This window comes from Lissotriton helveticus, chromosome 6, assembly GCF_964261635.1.
Source record: "Lissotriton helveticus chromosome 6, aLisHel1.1, whole genome shotgun sequence".
NCBI lineage: Eukaryota > Metazoa > Chordata > Amphibia > Caudata > Salamandridae > Lissotriton > Lissotriton helveticus.
The window spans coordinates 700,422,440-700,445,946 of record NC_136067.1 but is presented as its reverse complement, the minus strand read 5'-3'; the positions used below and the strand labels follow the sequence as shown (position 1 = coordinate 700,445,946).

At 49.6% G+C, this 23,507-nt stretch overlaps 1 protein-coding gene across 8 annotated transcripts in view; it reads left to right on the top strand.

The window, feature by feature from the left end:
- SYNCRIP (synaptotagmin binding cytoplasmic RNA interacting protein) overlaps positions 1–23,507 on the top strand; it is a 682,339-nt gene that overhangs the window by 291,365 nt on the left and 367,467 nt on the right. For all 8 annotated transcript variants that reach the window (XM_078648172.1, XM_078648171.1, XM_078648170.1 and 5 more), the window contains 2 exons: positions 22,816–22,929; positions 23,021–23,197. In XM_078648172.1, the coding sequence (XP_078504298.1) occupies positions 22,816–22,929; positions 23,021–23,197 (291 nt within the window). The remainder of the gene's footprint in view (positions 1–22,815; positions 22,930–23,020; positions 23,198–23,507) is intronic.

The following is a 23,507-nucleotide window of genomic DNA, read 5'->3' as shown; positions in this document are numbered from 1 at the left end:
GACACGCTCGCTGACGCTGTCTCGCGAATCACAGAAAATTTGGAACTGGCTACTGCTCAACAACATCACATTAACATCAGAGTATGTCCCAGGAAAAGACAATGTCATAGCAGACGCCCTCAGCAGACAGAGGTCAATGTCCCACGAATGGGAACTGAACCAACAAGTTCTAGACAACATCTTCTCGGCATGGGGAAAACCACAAATAGACCTCTTCGCCACCAAGGAGAACAAAAAATGCCACAGCTTCGCAAGTTGGCATCCCCAACAGAGGTCATTAGGAAATGCATTTTCCATCGCATGGCGCAACGTGTTTGCGTACGCCTTTCCGCCATTTCGCCTGATAAGCAGAGTCATCCGGAAAATGAAAATGGAGCATTGCACATGGATTCTCATTGCCCCATACTGGCCGAGACAACATTGGTTCGCGGACCTCCGTCGCCTCTCAGTCCGACCTTCCATCCAACTGCCTCAACATCCCTCTCTACTCTCGATGTCCACAGGCCAGATACTCCACCCGAATCTGAAATCTCTCAGATTATCGGCTTGGCTCCTGAGTACCGAGAATTCTGTCACCTAAGCATCCCGCATGAGTGCAAGGAAGTCCTAGCTAAAGCAAGAGCAGTTAGCACGAACAAAACTTATTCCTTGAAATGGAAACGATTTTGTATTTGGTGTAAAGACAACAATATACACCCTTTCAGGATCACTCCAGAGCAGATACTGCCTTATCTCCTGCGTCTGGCCCAAACAGGTCTTGCGCATGCTTCCATCAGGGTACACCTGGCAGTAATCTCACGCTTCACAAGGTCTTCAAAAGGTCCTTCACTATGGTCCAACAGACTGATAAAACAGTTTCTTAAAGGGCTTTACAGATCTTTCCCTAGACCAAGGCGAATACCACCAACGTGGCACCTGAATATTGTACTCAATCAATTAATGAAACATCCATTTGAACCTATCCATAGGGCTGATATCAAATACATTTCTTGGAAAACTGCACTTCTTTTAGCTTTAACATCAGCCAGAAGGGTCAGCGAGTTACAAGCTCTTTCGATACAGGATCCTTTCTTGCAATTTAGAGAAGACAGAGTCATTTTAAGAACCAACCCTCGTTTCATTCCTAAAGTCCCCTCGGACTTCCATCTCAATGAACCGCTTGTGCTTCGCTCATTCTTCCCGAACCCAGGCACAGTGTGTGAGAAGTTGGCCTGATGTGCAGTGCTCACTATTCTAGTGATCACTATATATCAGTCCAAACAACCCTTATTGATGATTGGTTGTAAGTCAACCTTATAGACCAGCTATCCTAGTAGCATGGATACGAGCAGTCTAAGGCTAAGACTCTAGAGGGCGTGTTAAGCCAGCTGTTTTACCATCACATTACCCCTTGAACACCCAGTGAAAGGACACCACACAAGTGTTATGAAAATAAACAGTGTATTTATTAGAATCACAACAACCCTGTACTCTTTATGAGGACAGGGTGCTAAGCACACAACAAAACTCTTACGAAAATACTTAAGTTAGCACGTTATACACAAATGCCCGAGGGGCACGAAAAACCATATACTTTAAAAGTGGAATGCGAAATCACTAGCAGGTAAGTACAGGACTAATAGGCTTTGGACTCGCTAGGACTTGACTATAGAATCGTTAGATTACTTCTAGGAGACCTAGGGGACTCGGGTGCAGAGTGTGCACTCTCACGCGGGATGCGGGACAAAGTCTATGGGAGCTAGTAAAGGCAAAGTTAGTGTTCACGGGCGAACCCGACCTGGTAGGAAGAAAACGACAGTGGATCCTGACCCTAGGATAGTGAGGCTATGCTGGGACACCGAAGTGCCGAAGTTACCTAGCCCAGGGGCTGCAGCTGCATAGGTCTGAAAAGACGTCGGGAATCTCGTTGCCGGACCAGGAGCCTGGAAGAAGGAAGTTGCTGGCAGGCGACCAGTGAAGAAAAGTTCGATGGATCCAAGCCTGGATCAAGGAAGAAGAAAACCTGAAAGCAGAGGGGACCAAGTTCTTGAATCACTAGCCAGTGATTTAGTGGGCACCAGGATGGCACCGGGCGAAGTCACCGCAGTCAGGTGAGTGGGCGCTGCTGGGCTCTGCAGTCTCTCGGACCAGGAGGCGTTGTCGGCGACCAGGATGGAGGTGCGAGCTGTCCCACGAAGGTTCTTGCTGTCGACGTCGCTGGACCCAGGATTGGGCAACAAGTCTTGGCAAATGCAAGGCCCACGCGGTGGACCTAAAATGGCGTCTTAGCCGGACCAGGAGGGTCCAGGGTGCTTCTCTGATGGAGGGAAGCAAGGGCCAGTCTGGAGCAACCAGACCAGCAGCAGTGTTGTCGTCGGGTGTCGTTCGGAAGGCCACAAGCCAGCGGGCTAGTAGCCAAACAACGCGGTGAGCAGCAAAAAGCAGAAGGGCCCCACGCCGATCGTGGAGATGCTGGGGGGCTGCTCTTCGGTGCTGGAGCTGCTCAGGGTGGGGGCTTCTCGGACCCCAAAGCACTCACCAGGAAATTACTCGGCGGGCTTGCTGTGCAGAAGTCGTGCAGTCTTGAAGATGGCCGGTCCCTCGAGGTCTCGTCACACCCACGAATCTCAGCGTGACTGATGATGTAGGTAGAGGTCAGAGGTGCCAGGGAAGCCGGTTCTCGTCGAGCTGGGCAGTCTTGATCCGGAGGAGAGACTTGCAGCAGACCGCAGTGTTCTTAAGATGGTGCCTGCGGATGCAGGGTGACTACTCCTTAGTCACAAGGGAGAAATCTTAGGAAGAAGTCTTGAGTTCCTTTCATGGAAAGTAGTTTCAGGATTCAAAGATGATCTGATTTGGAAGGGGGCCAGTCTCTACCTTTATCTTGGAAAAAGGGGCTGGCACGCGACTAAGTCCTGCCCTAGGGGTGGGACTAGGAGGGGGGTGGTTACACCCACTTCCTTGGCGGGCTTTTCCCCAGCCCAGGGTCTGGAGTGACCCTGGAACTGGTTCCAGCCAGCCTATGCACAGTGAGCACCGGGGTGCCACGTGCAGTCACCTTCCTCTAAAGCCCTGCCTACCTACAATACACAAAACCCTGTCTGGGACGGTGCTGGCACCGCCCCTGGCAGGAAACCCTTTGTCCTTATCTCCTGCTCTGGGAGGACTCCCAGCAGCAGGAGGGCAGACTTGTGTCTCGGTGGCAGCATCCATTTTGTGGATGCTAAGGCTCTGTCAGACTTTTAACCGGGTTATAGGTTACATGCATGTCGTGTCCCTCTAGAAGGGTGGAATGCTAACCCCGTCGCCAGAATTGGCGAGGGGTTAGTATTCCAATTCGTATGACACCTTACTCGACATGTTTTGATAAAGCGATACCAGAGTTGGCATATAACCGCGAGGATTATAATGCACTTAAGAGTATATGGTATGCGATATCATGGAAACGGCTAAGGGATGGGTCTCGAAAGCCGCAGACAGGCTCAGCTCATGCCAGAGCACCATCTCACACGATTCCAAGCACTCTGCCTTCAGGATTGTTAAGGCCTGCCATAGGAGTGACTGATAGGAGATCTGTGTGTCCATTTTAGGGTTAGATATAGGTATACTATATCTAAAGCAAAGGGTGGGTACACCACCTTGCCCCAGCTGTCGTGCAGCCAGTTGTGTCAGTTTAGATAGTCAGCCCAGGGGTGGCATAATACATGCTTCAGCCCCTGGGAGACTTCTGGGTACACCTCAGCCCTGGGTACAGGGACTTGGAGAGGGCCCAGTGCCAATTCAGTACCTGAGTACAATTTGGATAGAGAGAACAGCTAGGCTGTGGGTCTGATTAGCAGGCCCACAGCCAGGGAAAGTCGTAAACCAGTGCAGCAAAAAGCAAAAATCTGGGTGATCATAGGATTGCAGACCCTACTCTCCTACACAGTGGCTGAAAGATCTCTTCACTCTTTGGACATTAAGAGATGTCTAAAATTTTACCTGGACAAAACGAAAGCTTTCAGAAAGACAAAACAACTTTTCGTTGCCTTCAGCAGGCCGAGAAAAGGCATGCCACTCTCCAAACAATCCATTTCCAGATGGATATCGGCAGCAATTGCATTTTGTCATGACAAAGCCGGACGTCCTTTACAGTCCTCAGTCCGAGCACATTCCAAGAGAGCTGTGTCCACATCGGCGGCACTATTCGCGGGTGTACCGATTCTGGACATCTGCAGAGCGGCCACCTGGAAATCGCCGCACACCTTTACCAGACACTACTGCCTGGACACGGAACTGATGCAGGATGCAGCTGTGGGCCAAGCTGTACTTCGCCATCTATTCCAGTAAGATGAGCCTTCCTACTTCCCACCGTCCTGCAATGGTATGCACATTTATTTACTTTACTCTTTATATTACTGATGGTATCTAGTCACACGATATGTATTATCTCAGACTGTTCTATTCCATCGCATATGTGCATAATGTATTGCTTGCTATTCTGATTCAGGCATGTGAATCTATGAAAGACACCCATAATACTGGATAAGAAATGCATTACTTACCTGTAACAGCAGTTATCCAGTATTGGTGTCTTTCATAGATTCACATGCAACCCTCCCACCTCCCCAGGAAGGGCTCATCTCTCTCTACAGAGCATGTGTTACGTCTACCTAGCTTGGTGCGTACGAAAATCTGAGAGACTGAGGCTCCTGGCAGGAAGGTTCTAGAGGGAGGTGGTAGCTGATTGGCTACCTTTGGAAATTTGGTCCTTTTTACAAAAGGACATAGATAGGCTACTAAGGCAAGGCCCTTAGGCCTATTTTTCTCTATGTATGTCTATAGGATATTACTTTTCTATTACCGGGGCTCCCATCTCGACGACGGGGAATGATTCAGGCATGTGAATCTATGAAAGACACCAATACTGGATAACTGCTGTTACAGGTAAGTAACGCATTTCTTAAATTCCACATTGGCATCAGTGCGGGTTTAATGTGCTGAGAAGTTTATCAAACTTCAGTCTTCAGTGAAGCCATCATGGTGCTGTGGAGTTCGTAATGACGACTTCCCAGCACCAAATACTCTTAATGGCAGCACTGCACTTACAATGCCCAGGAATGGCCCTGGGTACTGTAGGGGCACAGGGCGCATGCACCTGTGCCCACACCACTGGCATAGGGCACCCAGCTAGAGGGGTGACTGATGGATGCCAGGGCAGTGAGCAAGCTTGTGCCATGCACTCAGCCTGCAAAGGCAGTGTGGGCCCCTAAGGGTGGCATAATAGGTGCTGCAGCCCTTGGGCATCTTCTCTGGTCACCATGCCCTGGGTACCTAGGGTACCATTTACTAGGGGTTGACAGGTGGCCGGAGATGCCAATTGGGTTTTTGTTTAGACACAGTTTTAGGGAAGAAACAAATGCCCTGGGCACCTGGTTGGCAGGAGCCCAGGGCACACTCAGTCAAAGCACATCAGCAATTCAGCACAAAGTGGGGGCATACCAATGCAAGAAAGATGGCACTTCCTCACAGACGTGCATTAACAACAGCTTTCAATTAAACTAAGACACCTGCGAATCTGGGAACGGGGGCTGTTGGGCCTACCCGTGCCGATAGACTGACTTCGATGAAACGGACTCTATTTAAGAAATGTTCACAGTGTGGTGTTAAGTTTCCACACACATCCTGTTTGCAATCTGTGCCTCTCTCCAGAACATCGAGAGGTCGATTGTGAAGCTTGCCTCTCATTCAAGTCGAAAAAGACCATCTGGGATCGTCTAGATCGACACAGCAACATGCAGCGAGGCACAGGTTCCATTCCGGACATCTTCCATCCTGGTCCCGATAACCTTCCGGAGCCAGAACAAGAGATTCCGGACTCCGAAGTAGAAGTCTCCGACCCCGGAGATGACATCACCCCAGCTCAAAGGGACATAAGTACTGAGACCCCAGCCCCGACCAAGACCAAGCTCCGGAAACACCTTCACCTTCGGGCTCAGATTCACACTGTACAAAAACTTTGAACGCCCTGCCCGGCACCGAAGGACAAAGAAAAGCCATCCAGCTCGAGCCAACCATCTGGTACCGAGAAACCACCCTCTGCACCGAAAGCTCAGTCGTCTAAGTTGCTACGCCCTCTTTCACTGGGAAAACATTTGGCACCGAAATCTGCAAAAGATCCCTCGGCACCGAAGCATTCCGATAAAACATCAGCACCAAATCGGCCGGATAAAGCATTGATACTGAAACAGCCGGATAAGCCAAGGCACCGAAGCAGCCGGATAAAACCTCGGCCCGAAGCACACAGACAAAACTTCGGCACCAAAGCACACAGAAAAAACTTAGGCCCCGAAAACTTCAGAGCCAAGACCAATAAAGGACAAGGCACCGAAAGCTTCGAAATCAGGGAAGGATGCTGTACCGGACAATGACTCAAAACATCCCCCAAAAAAATTTCAAAGAAACCTTCGACGCCAAGCAAACCTATCGATCCCGAAGAGATTTTCTTTCCCGGTCAAAAACAGACTACTATCTTTATTCACCCAAAGACTCGTCGCATAGTCACCAAGCCACCTACAAAGAGGAAACCAGAACATTTGCCACAAGCTCCAGTTCCTCCAAAGAAGTTTCATATAGCTACTAACACTTCACCACCACCTTCACCTCCACCACTAGTTAACCCTAAATTAATCATTTCGCCACCACACTCGTCACTATCAGAGGATAGTGACAATTCACATGGGGATGGGCAACTGGATGAGGACGTAAAGATATGTTCGAGGCATGTGGGCTGCTAAATTCATATCTTAGCATTAGATCGCCGCCTAGTGTTGGGCTCGGATGATTGCACATTGTTGTCCTGGAAGAGTCTTCGAAGTATCCTGAGATAGGTGGCTCCTCCCCTGGACTACAGTGCGCATGGGCATCGGCTCCATCCCCAGATTGTTTTTTTCCGCCATTGGGTTCGGATGTGGTTTCGACGTCTTACTGTCGGAACCAAGTAAAACTATCTTTTACCGGCCAAAAGGCCTCGATTTTCTTGCGTCGGTATTGTCTGCGCTCGGTCTCGAGTCTTCCGTCTCTTGAAGCCGGAATAAGCGGAGTTTTCTTCGCTTTCTGAACTTTGAGGCCTTCTCATCGCGACACGACAGCAAGCCTTTACGGACATGGAGCGGAGCCCGTTCAAGTACTGCCCGCTCTGTGGGTCTAAGTACCCACACATCGATCTACACCCTGTGTGTAACAAGTGCCTTTCACCGGACCACGACGACGGCAAGTGCAAGGCCTGTGCACAGTTCCGCTCCAAGAAAACTCTCAAGCTTCGGCGCGCGGTGCGCTTGGAAGCTAGGCAAGCGGCCCCGGATCCGGAGAACATCTTCGGCGACCCGGAAGAAGAGGTCCAGGGTCACCTTCTACAAATCTCCCCCTCACAGTCGGAGGTCGAGGCGGATCCGGGTGACGACGACGGAGTCGCGGGTCCGGTCCTCGAGTACGTCCAAGAGGTAGGAGACGACGATGAAATTTATGGGGCCGCGGCGGACAGCTCTGCGGACGAGCTCTGCCCCGAAAGTTTCGAGGACGACCGGGACACGGGATCGCCTGTCGGCCTTACCCTGGACCCGTTGCCGCAAGCCACAGCCCCGCCTTCAGGCCCGGCTTCGGACTCACTTGCTGGGCACGATGTTTCGAAACCGAAACTGAAACCGTCGGGGTCGTCAACACCTAAAATGGCCGACCCGAAATCGAAACTGAAACCAAAGGACTCGAGTGTTCCTAAGATGGCTGCCGTGCCTGTGAAGAAGTCGGTGCCCGTCACCCCGTCGGCTCCGTCGACCTCCGGTCCGCAGAAGCCGAGGAAGTCGGTCGATTCCGACGCTCCGAAATCGAAGCCGACGCCCGATGAAGGGGCCCCCAAGAAAGATAGTCGGCTCGGATCAACGGCTCCGGCGCCGTCCAAGCCCGCCAAGGTCGGCTCCAAAGAGGCTACGCCCAAGAAGTCGGCGCCCCGGCCTCAAGATTCGGAGGACCCGAAGAAGGTTTCCGCGCCCAAACCGCACAAGGCCCGCGAGGGCGTCGGATCCGAGGGACCGCTCAAAGCATCCTTGTCGGCGACAAAACCAACTGGCAGTGTACCGTCCCCTATTGCGGAGTCACTGCAGAGAATCAGGGAGAAGGCCCTTGCTCCATCGGCTCCGATGCCATCACCGCAGCCGCAAAAGGACGCTCCGGCTAAGCCTTCGGGGAAACTCCTTTTTCTCTTGCCACCTAAGGAGGCGCCGAAAGCGTTTTCGACGAAATCGGCTCCGAAGCAGGTTTCCTCACTGCCAGACCCTCTTCCACGTCGTGTACTCGAATCGGTGGACGATTCAGAGCATTTCATCGATGCTGCCACCGGCAAGCTGACCCTCTATAAACGGAAGATCACTTCGGAGCCGGTGGACCCCTACGTCATCCCGTTGAAGAAGAAGAGGGTGCCCCTTGACGCCGTAGGCCTCACGGAGCCGATTCAGCCTCCTCCAAGACGGAGCCCTACTCCCTCCCCAGAACACTCTGTGGGTGAGGAAGATGATGAGGATGAACAGTACAATTTCCCCATCGATGACCCTGATGTACAACCAGATTCATACGACGACTCTGGTGACCAAAACACCCAGGGGGCGGGCCAAGACCCGCAGACCTTTAATGCACGTGCATCCCCGACTGAGGACTCAGCAGGATTTCATGCACTAATTGAACGGGCGGCGGCCAATCATGATGTGGACATGCATGCCGACCCGGTTGAGGAAGACTTCCTTTTTGACACCTTTGCCATATCTGAGAGGACAGTAAAAACACTTCCTATGCTGAAAGGTGTTCTCAAACATGCTGGAGACATTTTTAAGGAGCCTACGAGGGCTAGAGTGGTCAACCCTCGCATTGAAAAGAAGTACAGGCCTGCTCCTGCGGACCCCGTCTACATCCGGGGACAGTTGCCACTGGACTCTCTTGTGGTTGCCAATGCCAGGAAACGTGCCAACTCCCAGACAACGGGTGAAGCTCCTCCCCCGGACAAGGAGTCCAAAGTGCTTGAGGCAGGAGGCAAAAGAGTGGCTGCACAGGCGGCAAACTTTTGGCGCATCGCAAATACACAGGCGCTCCTGGCGCGTTATGATAGGGCGCACTACGACACCCTAGAACAAATTATACAACACCTGCCCCCACAGTTCCAAGAAGGCACCAAGATGCTTATTGAGGAAGGGAAGCTAATATCAAACGCAGCCATCAAGTGTGCACTTGACGCTGCGGACACAGCTGCTAGGGCTATCAACACTAGCGTTATGCTGAGAAGACAAGCCTGGCTCCGCATCTCAGGGTTCAAGCAGGATATTCAGACGACAATTCTGAATCAGCCGGTCAATCCTGATAGTCTGTTTGGTCCGGATGTTGACACCACCTTAGAGAAGATAAAGAAGGACACGGAAACTGCTAAATCTATGGGGGCTCTGCAGTCCCAACAGTTTCGTGGCGGCAATTTTCGTCGCTCAGGTGCACGTGGAGTCACCAGAGGACAGATGGGTCAACAATCCCAGTTCTCCAAAGGTGGGGCGCAAGCCTCGTTCACTAAGCAGACCAAGGGAGGTTATAGGAACAACAGCAACAGAGGTCGCGGCAGAGGAAACAACAGCTCCCGCACCTCTACTCCGAGCAAACAGTGACTCTCTGTCACTGCCCCCCGACCACCTAACACCTGTCGGGGGGAGACTGCAGCAGTTCCTGCCCGTCTGGAGAAACATCACCACAGACAGGTGGGTGCGACAATTAGTTCAGTATGGTTATTGCCTAGAGTTGAAGTCCACTCCACCCAACATCCCACCAAGGCAAAGGCCTATGTCCGCAGAGCACTTGCACTTATTGCAGCAGGAAGTAGTGGCGATGCTGCAAAAAGGCGCAATCGAGCTCGTGCCGGTGGGGGAGGAAGGCACAGGGGTATATTCCCTGTACTTCCTTATTCCAAAGAAGGACGGTTCTCTCAGGCCCATTCTCGATCTACGTCCCCTCAACCTGTACATACTATCGGAACATTTCCACATGCTTACACTGCAGCAGATTCTTCCCTTGCTAAACCAGGGAGACTTCTTAGCAACCTTAGATCTCAAGGATGCTTATTTCCATATTCCACTACACCCGTCACACAGGAAATATCTCAGGTTCACTATTCAAGGCAGGCACTACCAGTTCAAAGTCCTACCCTTCGGAGTCACAACAGCCCCGAGGGTGTTCACCAAGTGTCTAGCGACAGTGGCGGCGCACCTCAGGAGGCAGAATATCCATGTCTACCCCTACCTAGACGACTGGCTCGTACAAGCCAAGTCGGAGCAACAGTGCGCCGCAGACATGTCGACTACAATTCGCCTGCTTCACGATCTGGGTTTCTCCCTGAACTACCCAAAATCGCATCTCCAGCCGGCACATGTCCGGCAGTTCCTGGGTGCTACGATCAACACCCTGACAGCCATGGCTCAGCCAAACCAAGTCAGAATCGACAGCATTCAGTCGCTGATCCAACGATTCAGACCACAACACTCCCTGCCAGCGAGAGTGTTCATGCAGTTGATAGGCATGATGGCCTCCTGCATCTTCATAGTCCCTCACGCACGGTTGCATATGCGCCCGCTCCAGGAGTGCTTAGCGAATCAGTGGACACAGGCTCGTGGGCAATTGACAGACCTAGTGTTGGTTACCAGTCGGGCATACGACTCTCTGCATTGGTGGACTCCACACAACCTTTGCAAGGGCCGACTGTTCCAAGAGCCTGTGCCGCAGATTATCCTGACAACGGACGCATCTCTCCAGGGATGGGGAGCTCATGTGCTCACTTACACAGTGCAGGGACTATGGACGACGCAGCAACAGAAGATGCACATCAACTATCTGGAACTGATGGCAATCTTCATGGCGCTCAAGTCCTTCATTGTACATCTGAGCAACAAGGTCGTGCTAGTCCGGACGGACAACATGACCGCGATGTACTACATTCAAAAGCAGGGAGGCACCCACTCGCCACAGCTGTCTCATCTGGCTCAGAGCATGTGGAAGTGGGCCATTCAGAGGAACATCTTCCTCATGGCAGAACACCTCCCGGGCAAGGACAATCAGATGGCGGATCTGCTCAGCAGATACAGCCATCAGATGCACGAGTGGGAGATACACCCTTCTGTTCTCCACCCGTTCTTCCAAAAGTGGGGTCATCCGGAGATAGACCTGTTCGCAACAAAGGAGAACGCAAAATGCCGACTCTTTGCCGCCAGGTTCCCTCACCCACAGTCGCAGGGGAATGCGATATGGATGAACTGGTCAGGCAAATTTGCATACGCTTTTCCGCCAGCCCCTCTAATACCGCTGGTCGCAAGAAAGCTAAGGCAGCACTCCATGACTCTCGTCCTGGTTGCTCCAACGTGGGCGCGCCAAGCTTGGTACACCACGTTCCTCGAACTCTCGGTGGTGCCGCATCAAAGACTGCGCCTCACACCCAGTCTTTTGACGCAGAACCATGGAGACATTCAGCATCCAGATCCACGACAGCTCAACCTGGCGATCTGGCTCCTGAAGTCCTAGAGTTTGGATACCTTAACCTACCTCCAGAATGCATGAGTATCATCAAGGAGGCGAGGAAACCTACTACTAGAGCATGCTATGCTGCTAAGTGGAAGCGTTTTGTCATCTACTGTACGTCCAATGACATCAACCCGCTAGATGCATCTATTCCCAACATCATCTGTTATCTGTTACATCTCTACAAGTGCAATCTGGCGTACACTTCCATTAGGATACATCTCTCAGCCATAGCGGCTTATCTTCAGAACAGGCGGCACCTCTCTGTCTTCAGGGTGCCCGCCATTAAAGCCTTCCTTGAAGGTCTGAAGAGAGTCATTCCCCCAAGGACTCCACCAGCTCCGGTGTGGAACCTCAACGTCGTTCTCACCAGACTGATGGGGCCACCATTTGAGCCACTGCACTCGTGTGAGCTCCAATTCCTTACGTGGAAAGTGGCCTTTCTGATAGCTATTACGTCTCTGAGGCGTGTCAGTGAGCTGCAAGCGCTCACCATACAAGAGCCGTTCATTCAAATTCACCCAAATAGGGTGGTGCTACGCACTAACCCTAAATTCCTTCCTAAGGTGGTGTCACAGTTTCATCTTAATCAAACTATTGACTTGCCAGCATTCTTTCAAAACCCGCAAACGGTGGCGGAAAGAATGCTCCATACCTTAGATGTACGGAGGGCGTTGATGTACTACATAGACAGAACACAACCCTTTAGAAAGACAAAACAACTCTTTGTTGCCTTCGCACCACAACACAAAGGCAACCCAATTTCTAAAGCAGGGATAGCCAGGTGGATTGTTAAGTGCATCCAGATATGTTATCAGAAAGCCAAGCGCACTTTAACAATACCCCCCAGAGCGCACTCCACACGCAAACTGGGGGCATCCATGGCTTTCCTAGGGAACATTCCTTTAGAGGATATTTGCAGAGCAGCCACGTGGGTCACACCACATACCTTCACGAAACACTACTGTGTTGATGTGCATTCCAAGCAGCAAGCAGCTGTAGGACAGGCTGTTCTCAAGACACTTTTTCAGGTTTCTGCAGCTGGCACGGGCAACCGCCGCTGATGGAGGGACTGCTATGTATTCTATGCTAAGATATGAATTTAGCAGCCCACATGCCTCGAACTGAATATGCTACTTACCAGTATGCATCTGTTCTTGGCATGTAGGGCTGCTAACATTCATATCGCCCGCCCTCCTCCCCGGTGCCTGTCGCAGCTGCAGATATACTATTGTATTTATTCATTAGCATGGACATCCTTTACACTTTCACTCCATCTCCTGCCACAATGGCGAAAAACAATCTGGGGATGGAGCCGATGCCCATGCGCACTGTAGTCCAGGGGAGGAGCCACCTATCTCAGGATACTTCGAAGACTCTTCCAGGACAACAATGTGCAATCATCCGAGCCCAACACTAGGCGGCGATCTAATGCTAAGATATGAATGTTAGCAGCCCTACATGCCAAGAACAGATGCATACTGGTAAGTAGCATATTCATCGCTCCTGATGATTCACCACAGGAACCAGACCAATGGCATGATTATAATACTGATCCTGATCTAACCATGATCCCGATATCTACCCCTCAAAACCATCCCCACCAGATGACAATGTGGGTTTTGCCCAGCTAATCAATAGGGTGGTTACATACCATAAGGTCAAACTTCATTCAGACCCTGTAGAAGATTTTTTTTATTGGCGACTTTTGCCCAACCACAAAAATCTACTTATGTCTACCCAGGTCTGTGGCAGAGACATCGGCCGGAGGCGCCCTCCTTGAGATGATTTATTCTGTGGCTACAGGTAATCAGTGCCACAACAGTCACTTACGGTGCAGGCCCGAGACATCACTAAGTCTATATACGGAATACAGAGACACACCGGGGACCACAAATATTTGGGACTAATATCTGCACAGATAGTCAGAACATTTGTCGATCATCAGACAAATCTCTTTATAATTTCTCTGAAAGGGAGATCATTGACATAATGAGAACCCCCTGGTTTTAATAGAATGCATATATCTGTCTGTTGTCCAGTTTCGTGTTGGCCCTGAAGAAGGTGAACTACAGCAATGATACCACCGAAACGTACGTAGGCCGTGCACCTGAGACCCTCACACAAAATAGAATCAAACCTTGAAGAAAGAAAGGAAAGGATTATAAAAGATCACTAATCCGTGCAAAAATACAAAAAGGAAGACTCAAACCACTGGTTGAGCTACATTCTGAGGAGTCCATTAGAGGACATACTATTATTTCTTCATTGTATAGGTTGTGTTAGTTTTGTTAAGACAGAAGGTATGAGAGCCTGAGTTTGTATGAATGATGGTATGAGTGACAGTATATGTATATAGATTGTTTCAGGGGTTCCTGCTAAGCACAGTCTTAGCCCTGTATTTTTAAATTTTTGTACACATGTTGACATACTATTGCACGATAATTTTGATAATATGATCACAAAAAAAATAACTTGTTAAAATGATGAATAAATGAAAAATAATAAATTCAATGTCTAAGTGAATGATTTCATATATATATATAACAAGGGAGAGAGTAAGGGAGGTTACACTAGTTATGTGTGGTAGGAACTCCTGGTCCCCGGAATAAATGTTATCAACAATGGAGGAGTACCCCCTAGGGAGAAGAAACCGAAAAAATCTTTTCTGTGTCTAGAGCATGAAGCTCAGGTTAGCACAATGTGCCCCAACCCCTAACAGGACAAGGCGTGTCCTTGAAGAAGACCCCTCACTCACCAACCTAGTTGGTGACATGCTTCATCATCGGGGTCCCACCCCATAGGCCGAATGCCCATAGGGTATGCTGCGACACCTGATTACAGTGGAGCGGGTTCTTTGATTTATATGTGCAAAGTGTTAGAACAAAAAGTGTTTTAAAAGAGGGCCAAATCTACTCAAAACAAGACTTTATTCTTGAGTGTTTGGACCCTCGTAAAATCCAGTGTGGCACCTATGCCTTATTAGGAAGGCTTTGGTGTCTAAAGAAGTGTACAAAATATTAAAAATAGCGTAGTGTGCTATGTGCTAAATGAAAATTAGGTCTACATGTTTCAACCATTAAGAAATTATAGGTTTTCGTCAGGACCGTGGTGTTTGAACGGGGTGGTCCGCACACGCTAAGGTGCGTCCTGCCCTCGCTCAATTAAAGACCATAAATAGTGGTCTCGGTGTAAAAAGGTGTTTTCCCTGAATCATGAGAAAAACCTGCAAGAAAAAATTTAGAAAGCGGTGGGGTTACATACCGGGGAAGACACAAGACAAAGGGTGCACACTTAACAATGATGGCGCTTAGTGGAATCACCAAAATAGGTGTCAGAATCACACCTATATTTAGGTACAGTCGCACCCGTGTTCAGTTGTCAATCACACAGCAAAGTGCTCGGTTGCAAGGCTCCTAGAGCGGGTATCTGTGCTGTTTAATCAACAACTTATTTGTGTGATGGTCTGAACTTTCAAACGATATTCCTTTGAGTTCCGACAGAGCTGTCCCTCCCTCTCTTTCCTCGCAGCAGCGCCTTACCAGCACTGTTGCCTTGGAATCATAACATTCCGCGCCAGCTACAGCGTCATTTGACCTGCAGTGGATACCGCCCTAGTGAAAGGCTCTGATTGGCTGACGCCACGTCCCCACCACACGCCCCGCCCAACACGGAAGCAACCAGGAGTTTACTTCCCGGCGCTGCAGACCGAACAGAACACTCCACGGGGCATTGAGGAATGACCAAGTAGGTTTTTCTTCCTGACGAGCAGAAGTCGCAAGTAAGTGCTGCGATCCTTTACCTAACTTGGTGAACCACGTCGCAAACCGTTTATAGGTATCGCATAACGTGACGGTGTCACTAACTACAAAATCTGCCCATATATTTCTTTCGCTTTCAAGGTGGCGAAACTTGCCGTCTTGGAGACCCTCATGTCCATGAAGCGACAGTGACCGCTTCTAAATGTAAGCTGTGCCCAATACCACGTTGAGCACGATTGAATGTTTTCACATACAAAACGGCATGACGGTGATACCGGCGTTCACTCCGCTAAGCCACGACGCCGTTTTCTAGTTCATAGTCACTCAGCCTCACTCAGTTGCCTGCCACAAACGCCGATTTTTAATATTTTAACATTTGTATCTAGGCTATGCGTTGGTAGTCTACCGCTTTGAACGTCTCAGCCAACCACTGCCCACAGACCATCACACGAATAAGTTGTTGATTAAACAGCACAGATACCCGCTCTAGGAGCCTTGCAACCGAGCACTTTGCTGTGTGATTGACAACTGAACACGGGTGCGACTGTACCTAAATATAGGTGTGATTCTGACACCTATTTTGGTGATTCCACTAAGCGCCATCATTGTTAAGTGTGCACCCTTTGTCTTGTGTCTTCCCCGGTATGTAACATCACCCCTTTCTACATTTTTTCTTGCAGGTTTTTCTCCTGATTCAGGGAAAACACCTTTTTACACCGAGACCACTATTTATGGTCTTTAATTGAGCGAGGGCAGGACGCACCTTAGCGTGTGCGGACCACCCCGTTCAAACACCACGGTCCTGACGAAAACCTATAATTTCTTAATGGTTGAAACATGTAGACCTAATTTTCATTTAGCACATAGCACACTACGCTATTTTTAATATTTTGTACACTTCTTTAGACACCAAAGCCTTCCTAATAAGGCATAGGTGCCACACTGGATTTTACGAGGGTCCAAACACTCAAGAATAAAGTCTTGTTGTGAGTAGATTTGGCCCTCTTTTAAAACACTTTTTGTTCTAACACTTTGCACATATAAATCAAAGAACCCGCTCCACTGTAATCAGGTGTCGCAGCACACCCTATGGGCATTCGGCCTATGGGGTGGGACCCCGATGATGAAGCATGTCACCAACTAGGTTGGTGAGTGAGGGGTCTTCTTCAAGGACACGCCTTGTCCTGTTAGGGGTTGGGGGACATTGTGCTAACCTGAGCTTCATGCTCTAGACACAGAAAATATTTTTTCTGTTTCTTCTCCCTAGGGGGTACTCCTCCATTGTTGATAACAATGATTTCATATACCCTGAAGCATCCTGTATGAAATTGTAAATAGACTTTAATGCTATTATGTAAAGACAGATAGGTCAGTATAGAGGTTTTATTGTTCCATTGTTGTTCGTTACCCATGTTACAAGGCCTTCTTAGACTCGCTCCTGAGGTGTTCAAAGATCCAGTTAGAGCTAGGGTTCTTAACCCCAGAGTAGACAAAAAAACAAAGCAGCGCCCACTGACACTATATACATCAAGGGCCAACTTCCCTTAGATTCATGAGTGATTGCCAATGCACGCAAAAGGGCAAACTCCCAAAGGTCATGTGTGACACCACTTCCTGACAAAGAATCTAAATTATTAGATGCGTCAGGTAAGCGTATGGCATCTCCAGCTGCGAATTCATGGAGAATAGCTAACACACAAGCCTTCTAGTAAGATACGATAGGGCCCTCTATAATGAGCTAGAAAAGCTCATTCAACATCTACCTCAAGAATATAAGGACAAAGACAATGACCTTGTACAAGAAGGGAAACTCGTAACCAATACTACCATCAAATGTGCATTTGACGCAGCAGGCACCGCGTCACGTGCAATAAATACCAGTGTTTTGCTACGCTGACACGCCTGGCTAAGGGTATCTGGGTTTAAACAAAAGGTGCAAAATACCATTCTAAATCAACCATTTAATCAAGAAACCAACGTTTTACCATCGGGAAAAACGGCAACAAGAAGTCTCCATCCTCTTGCAAAAACATGCGGTGGAAAAGGTCCCCGCCTGGCCTGACAGGAATGGGATTGCATTACCGTTTCTTCCTGGCAAAAAAGACAGTGCCCAAAAAAATACTTCAGACTTATTTTGGACCTCAAGAGCGAGCAAGTGAATTTGTAAAGAAAAATTCAGAATGTTGGCTCTTCTCCAAATCTATGCCCAACTTCATCAGGGAGACTGGTTATGTTCAACAGACCTACAAGATGCCCACTTTCACATTCCAATAGCCATTAAATGTCAGAAATTCCTTGAAGTTCACTGTAGGAAGAGACCATTACCCATATAATTTCCTTCCTGACTCAAATCTGTACTGCATACTTTTTTCCAAATGCATCGCAATTGTAGCATCCCACCTTAAAAAAACAAGCATTGGAAATGCAATAGGTCTCGCACCATTAGAGTTAGTGCTTTTAGAATTGTTTATGGTTTTTTTTGTAAATGTTTAGCATTTTTGTTTCCTGTAGCCAATGCTAAAGAATTACAAATAAAAAAAGCCATAAATATTTATAAAAGCTGTAACTGAAATGGTCTGAGAGCTATTGCACTGTGTGAGGGTGAGGTGTTGAGGGTGAGTGAGGGTGAGGGTGAGCGTGAGGGTGGGTGAGGGTGAGTGTGAGTGAGGGTGAGTGAGGGGTTGAGGGTGAGTGAGGGTGAGGGGTTGAGGGTGAGTGAGGGTGGGTGAGGGGTTGAGGTGAGTAAGGGTGAGTGAGGGTGAGTGAGGGTGAGGGGTTGAGGGTGAGTGAGGGTGAGGGTGGGTGAGGGTGAGTGAGGGTGAGGGGTTGAGGGTGAGTGAGGGTGAGGGGTTGAGGGTGATTGAGGGTGAGGGATTGAGGGTGAGGGGTTGAGGGTGAGTGAGGGTGAGGGTGAGTGAGGGTGAGGGTGAGTGAGGGTGAGGGGTTGAGGGTGAGTGAGGATGAGGTGTTGAGGGTGGGTGAGGGTGAGTGAGGGTGAGGGTGAGTGAGGGTGAGTGAGTGTGAGGGTGAGGGGTTGAGGGTGATTGAGGGTGAGGGGTTGAGGGTGAGGGTGAGTGAGGGTGAGGGTGAGTGAGGGTGAGGGGTTGAGGGTGAGTGAGGGTGAGGGGTTGAGGGTGGGTGAGGGTGAGTGAGGGTGAGGGGTTGAGGGTGAGTGAGGATGAGTGAGGGTGAGGGTGAGGGGTTGAGGGTGGGTGAGGGTGAGGGTGAGTGAGGGTGAGGGTGAGTGAGGGTGAGTGAGGGGTTGAGGGTGAGTGAGGATGAGTGAGGGTGAGGGTGAGGGGTTGAGGGTGAGTGAGTATGAGTGAGGGTGAGGGGTTGAGGGTGGGTGAGGGTGAGTGAGGGTGAGGGTGAGTGAGGGTGAGGGTGAGTGAGGGTGAGTGAGGGGTTGAGGGTGAGTGAGGGGGAGTGAGGGTGAGGGTGAGTGAGGGTGAGGGTGAGTGAGGGTTTGAGGGTGAGGGGTTGAGGGTGAGGGGTTGAGGGTGAGTGAGGGTGAGGGCATTCACATGTACTGCGCGTGGGTGTCCTTCCTTTCCTGGAAATGCTAACTTTACTGTCTTAAAAGAAAGTGAAAGCAAAGCAGACTAAAGATCGAACAGAGATCGTCGGGGACTTTCCACTTCGACGCAAGTGTGGCTTTGTTCAGCTGTTAGGCAGAGGGTGTTTGTGGAGTGTGGGCGGGGCTACCTGTATTTGATGGGTGACATCACCTTTCGTAGGAGTTTGGAGCTTAACATTGGCCACAGGCTAAGCCAATAGGCCCTAGAGCCCTAGTCTTCAAACTTTTTAAGCCCCCGCGTCAATACATTTCATTAGGGCTCCCAGGCGAGCGTGGGAAAGGAGAGGAGGGGAGAGCAGCAGAAGAAGCCGAATGAGAGAGATCGAATGAGGAGAGAGGCGGGGCAGGAGCCCGCTTGTTAATAAATAATCCCCGGAGGTGGTGATATTTCCCGGGATTGTGACAGAACATTTCTCGCTGCACCAACACAAACAGAGGCAGCGAGAGACATGTCACCGGGGGAGGGGGCGGGTGTCTGCGTGCTGCTCCGGGGACAGCGGGGGAGGGGCGTGTGTGCGGTGCTGCTGGGGAAGGCATGCGGGGCTGCTGAGCAGGGACAAAGGCAGAACAAAAACGGAGGTTGGATGGGCAAAGGAAGAAAGAGGTGACACACGAACTGGAATAAATAAAACTAAAAAGTAGAAAATTGGGGATATTAAATAGAAAGGGGTGAAAGAGGGGGAGGCAGGAAAGTAAACGGAGAGCGGTGAGACAAAACGAAGACGACTTTCAGGAGGCGAGCGCGGGAAAGGAGAGGAGGGGAGAGCACGGCGGGCAGGGGTGGGGCGGAGAGGGGAGAGGTGCGACACGGCAGGCAGGGGAGGAGAGTAGGAGGAGGAGGGGGGAGGAGAGTAGGGGAGGCACAGAAAGGTCTTCTGCTCGATGTTAATGATAGCCAAATGGCATATATATAACCCAGACGGGGCTTATTTACAAAGCCAGCGGGGATCTTCAAAGGGTGGCACAGCTCTTGCCCCGGTGGAGCAACAATGGGCAATGCAGCCGTCCAGGACTGTGTAGCTATGGAGAGCACAATATTATACCATTAGTTGCCCGAGGCTATGCCATGTTAGCTACAACTGTAGGGTGTTTGTAACACGAGCTCCAGACATTTGTTTCCACGCTCTAGGCATTGACAGTTATAGCCGCTCAGCAAAGCTTCGTGGTGCCTTTGTCTGGTGGAGCGCGGAGCGTAGATGATTTAAAAGGCAGCTGAGACATGCAGGATGAAAGAGGAGTGTCACTGTAGAATGCTGGAGATGAGAGGGACTGCCAGCCTAAGATCCAGGAGGCGAGAAAGACCGTCAGTGTGGAGTGCAGGATTCGAGAGAGACTGTCAGTGTGGAGTATAGGAATGAGAGAGAGCGTCAGTGTGGCGTGCAGTATTCGAGAGAGACTGTCAGTGTGGAGTATAGGAATGAGAGAGCGTCAGTGTGGCATGCAGTATTCGAGAGAGACTGTCAGTGTGGAGTATAGGAATGAGAGAGAGCGTCAGTGTGGCGTGCAGGATTCGAGAGAGACTTGTCAGTGTGGAGTGCAGGAGGCGAGAGAGACCGTCAGTGTGGCGTGCAGGATGAGAGAGAGACTTGTCAGTATGGAGTGCAGGAGGCGAGAGAGACCGTCGGTGTGGCGTGCAGGGGACGTAAGATATTGTAATTGCTGGGTGTACGAGGCGTGGGAGACTGTCATGTAGGGTGGGTGCAGCAAATGAGAGAGATTGTCAGTGTGGCGTGCAGGATACGAGAGAGACTGTCAGTGTGGGATGCAGGAGATAGAGACACTGGAAACGAGAGACTGTCAATGAGGCGGGAGAAACGGTCATTGTGGGAAGCCGGAGTTGAAATAGACTCAGCGTGGGACGCCTGGGATAGGAGAGACTGTCGCTGTGAGATGCAGAAGATGAGAGGCAGTGTGAGTGCAGGTGTGTGGGTAGGAAAGGACGGCGTGTACGTCATGAGTGCGGGCACGGTTTCTGTGGGGTGAAAGGGAGAGGAGGGCTGCTGGTCTGGGAGGGTGGTCTGTTGGAAGAGGGGGTCGCCGTGGGAGGCACTGATGACGCAGTACTGAGGGAGAGAGTCCGTATTTGCACCGAGTGGTCGTCGGAGGTGTGAGGGCACAGGCCGCGGTGCCCGTGACATTGTGAGTGAGGATACGAAGCCGGATTTGACGGACGGGATTGTGACAGAACATTTCTCGCTGCACCAACACAAACAGAGGCAGCGAGAGACATGTCACCGGGGGAGGGAGCGGGTGTCTGCGCGATGCTCCAGGGGACAGCGGGGGAGGGGCGTGTGTGCGGTGCTGCTGGGGAAGTGGAATAAATAAAAACTAAAAAGGAGAAAATTGGGGATATAAAATAGAAAGGGGTGAAAGAGGGGGAGGCAGGAAAGTAAACGGAGAGCGGTGAGACAAAACGAAGACGACTTTCAGGAGGCGAGCGTGGGAAAGGAGAGGAGGGGAGAGCACGGCGGGCAGGGGAGAGAGGGGAGAGGTGCGACACGGCAGGCAGACAGGGGAGGAGAGTAGGAGGAGGAGGGGGGAGGAGAGTAGGGGAGGCACGGCCTAGCGGCCGTGCAATCAAGAAGTGAGGGGGCGGGAGAGTAGGCAAGGCAGGCGGCTGGGGGCATGTGCACGCGCTTTTAAGCTCAATGCGCATGCGCATTGAGCTTAAAAGTCACGGGCACTGCAAGGAATCGCCACGATTCCTTGCAAGTTGGACAAAGAGTGGATAAGCCCCCATAGTCTCGCAAGCTCGATGCGCATGCGCATCGACAGGCGAGACCTAAAAAGGAAATCATTGTCTAGCCATATCTAGAAGATTGACTCTTAAAGGTATCTTCGTATCAACAAGCAAGTCAACATTGTCATCTGTCTGTCATGACTCACTCGGCTGGGTCTGCACGGAATCATTATAATCCACATCAAATCCAGTACAATCCCTACTCTAAACAGGAAAGGCTACTGAAGGTTTGAGCAAGAAAGTGGTGACTTTCTAAAAATCATCTCTGTCAATGCAACTTTAAATCTGATCTTCACAGCAAGTCTGGTTTACTGAAACAATTATTTTGCTACCTTGGAGTAATCTCTCTGGTGGCTCCTAATGGGAGTTAGCACTTAGCGTATTGGTTAGTGAAACTGTTAGCCAATAGGGCCACCATCCTAGCTACAGTGAAAATGTAATTCTTCTGTTTCCATTGTCAGGGCATGTCATACAAAAAGAAGTATTTTCGTACACCCACCCAACTATACTGCATACAATTCTAAATTGAACCCCTTTGTTGGACTGATCAACAGTCTACTACATTTTGCTGAAGTTCTTCAAATGGTGCCACAGTTATTAGCAAGCAAGAAGTCCATTTTGTTCTTAGGGTTTGGTTTAACTACTGCTAGACTCGGTATAGTTGATTGTTACTTTAGGTTCAGCTTGTTTACAAAGCTGTCTGCAAGACATATTTTTACCAATTATTTTATTTGCACTGTGTGAGCTTTGGCTTCAATCTCCATACTCCCCTCCCCCAAGTATTGCTCTTTAACTTATTGCTATTTGGTGTGTCATTTACCTTCCAGGAATTTCTTACATAAAACATGAGGTACTGTTTTGCATCTGAAAGGTACACCTCCTCTTCAATATGTTTGTCACATTAAACTGTATCCCCTGTGTACTTTCTGCACAAATAGCGATCCTATTTTGCAAGGTTTAAAATGATAAACCGCATTTATGCATGTAATTAATCTGAACAGCATTTTTAAATGTCTATATCAAAAAACAAGGCTATTGGCTGCTACAACTATGGAGTTGCTTTTTATATATTTTATAAGTTATCTATATCAAGGACAGCTTGTTTTTTGTTCCCCAGGGCTCAATTTAAACATTCCATTGACCAATTTACTGGTGCACTGACTTAAAAATTGTTCTTTTATTTAAAGGCACTTTTAGGAAGGACTGGGTATACGCTTGATGTTACCACGGGTCAGAGAAAGTATGGTGGGCCTCCTCCCGTCTCTGTGCATTCAGCACATCAGCCTTCTGTTGGTACAGAGGTAAGGGTAGTTTCAATTATTTCATAAAATTGAGCTGGTGACTACTATGCTTAAAAATCATCTTAACATTTTTTTATTTGAACATTTTTAGATATTTGTTGGGAAAATTCCACGAGATCTCTTTGAGGATGAACTTGTGCCATTATTTGAAAAGGCTGGACCGATATGGGACCTACGTTTAATGATGGACCCTCTGACTGGTCTAAATAGGGGATATGCTTTTGTCACTTTTTGCACGAAAGAAGCAGCTCAAGAAGCTGTTAAACTGGTGAGTTTATTAGAACCTCTGGCCACGTGGCTTTTGTTGTTCGTAGAGAAGATTGATTATTTGATCTTTAGAATTGTATGTCTGGTGCCAAGTACTTTTCGCTTTCATCCTAGACCTAACACAGCAAGTATTGTGCACAGTCTGTGTTCTCACTAGATCTACTTTACTACTTCTCTGGGCCCAATGCGTACCCTCTAGCTGAAATGGGGCCACGCAAGCAAAATAGCTTAGTTTCAAAGTGAGTGCACATACATGCCAAATCCAGGGAGAATGTCTTGTTGTACGGTCTTTCCCTTCAAGCTCAACTGTG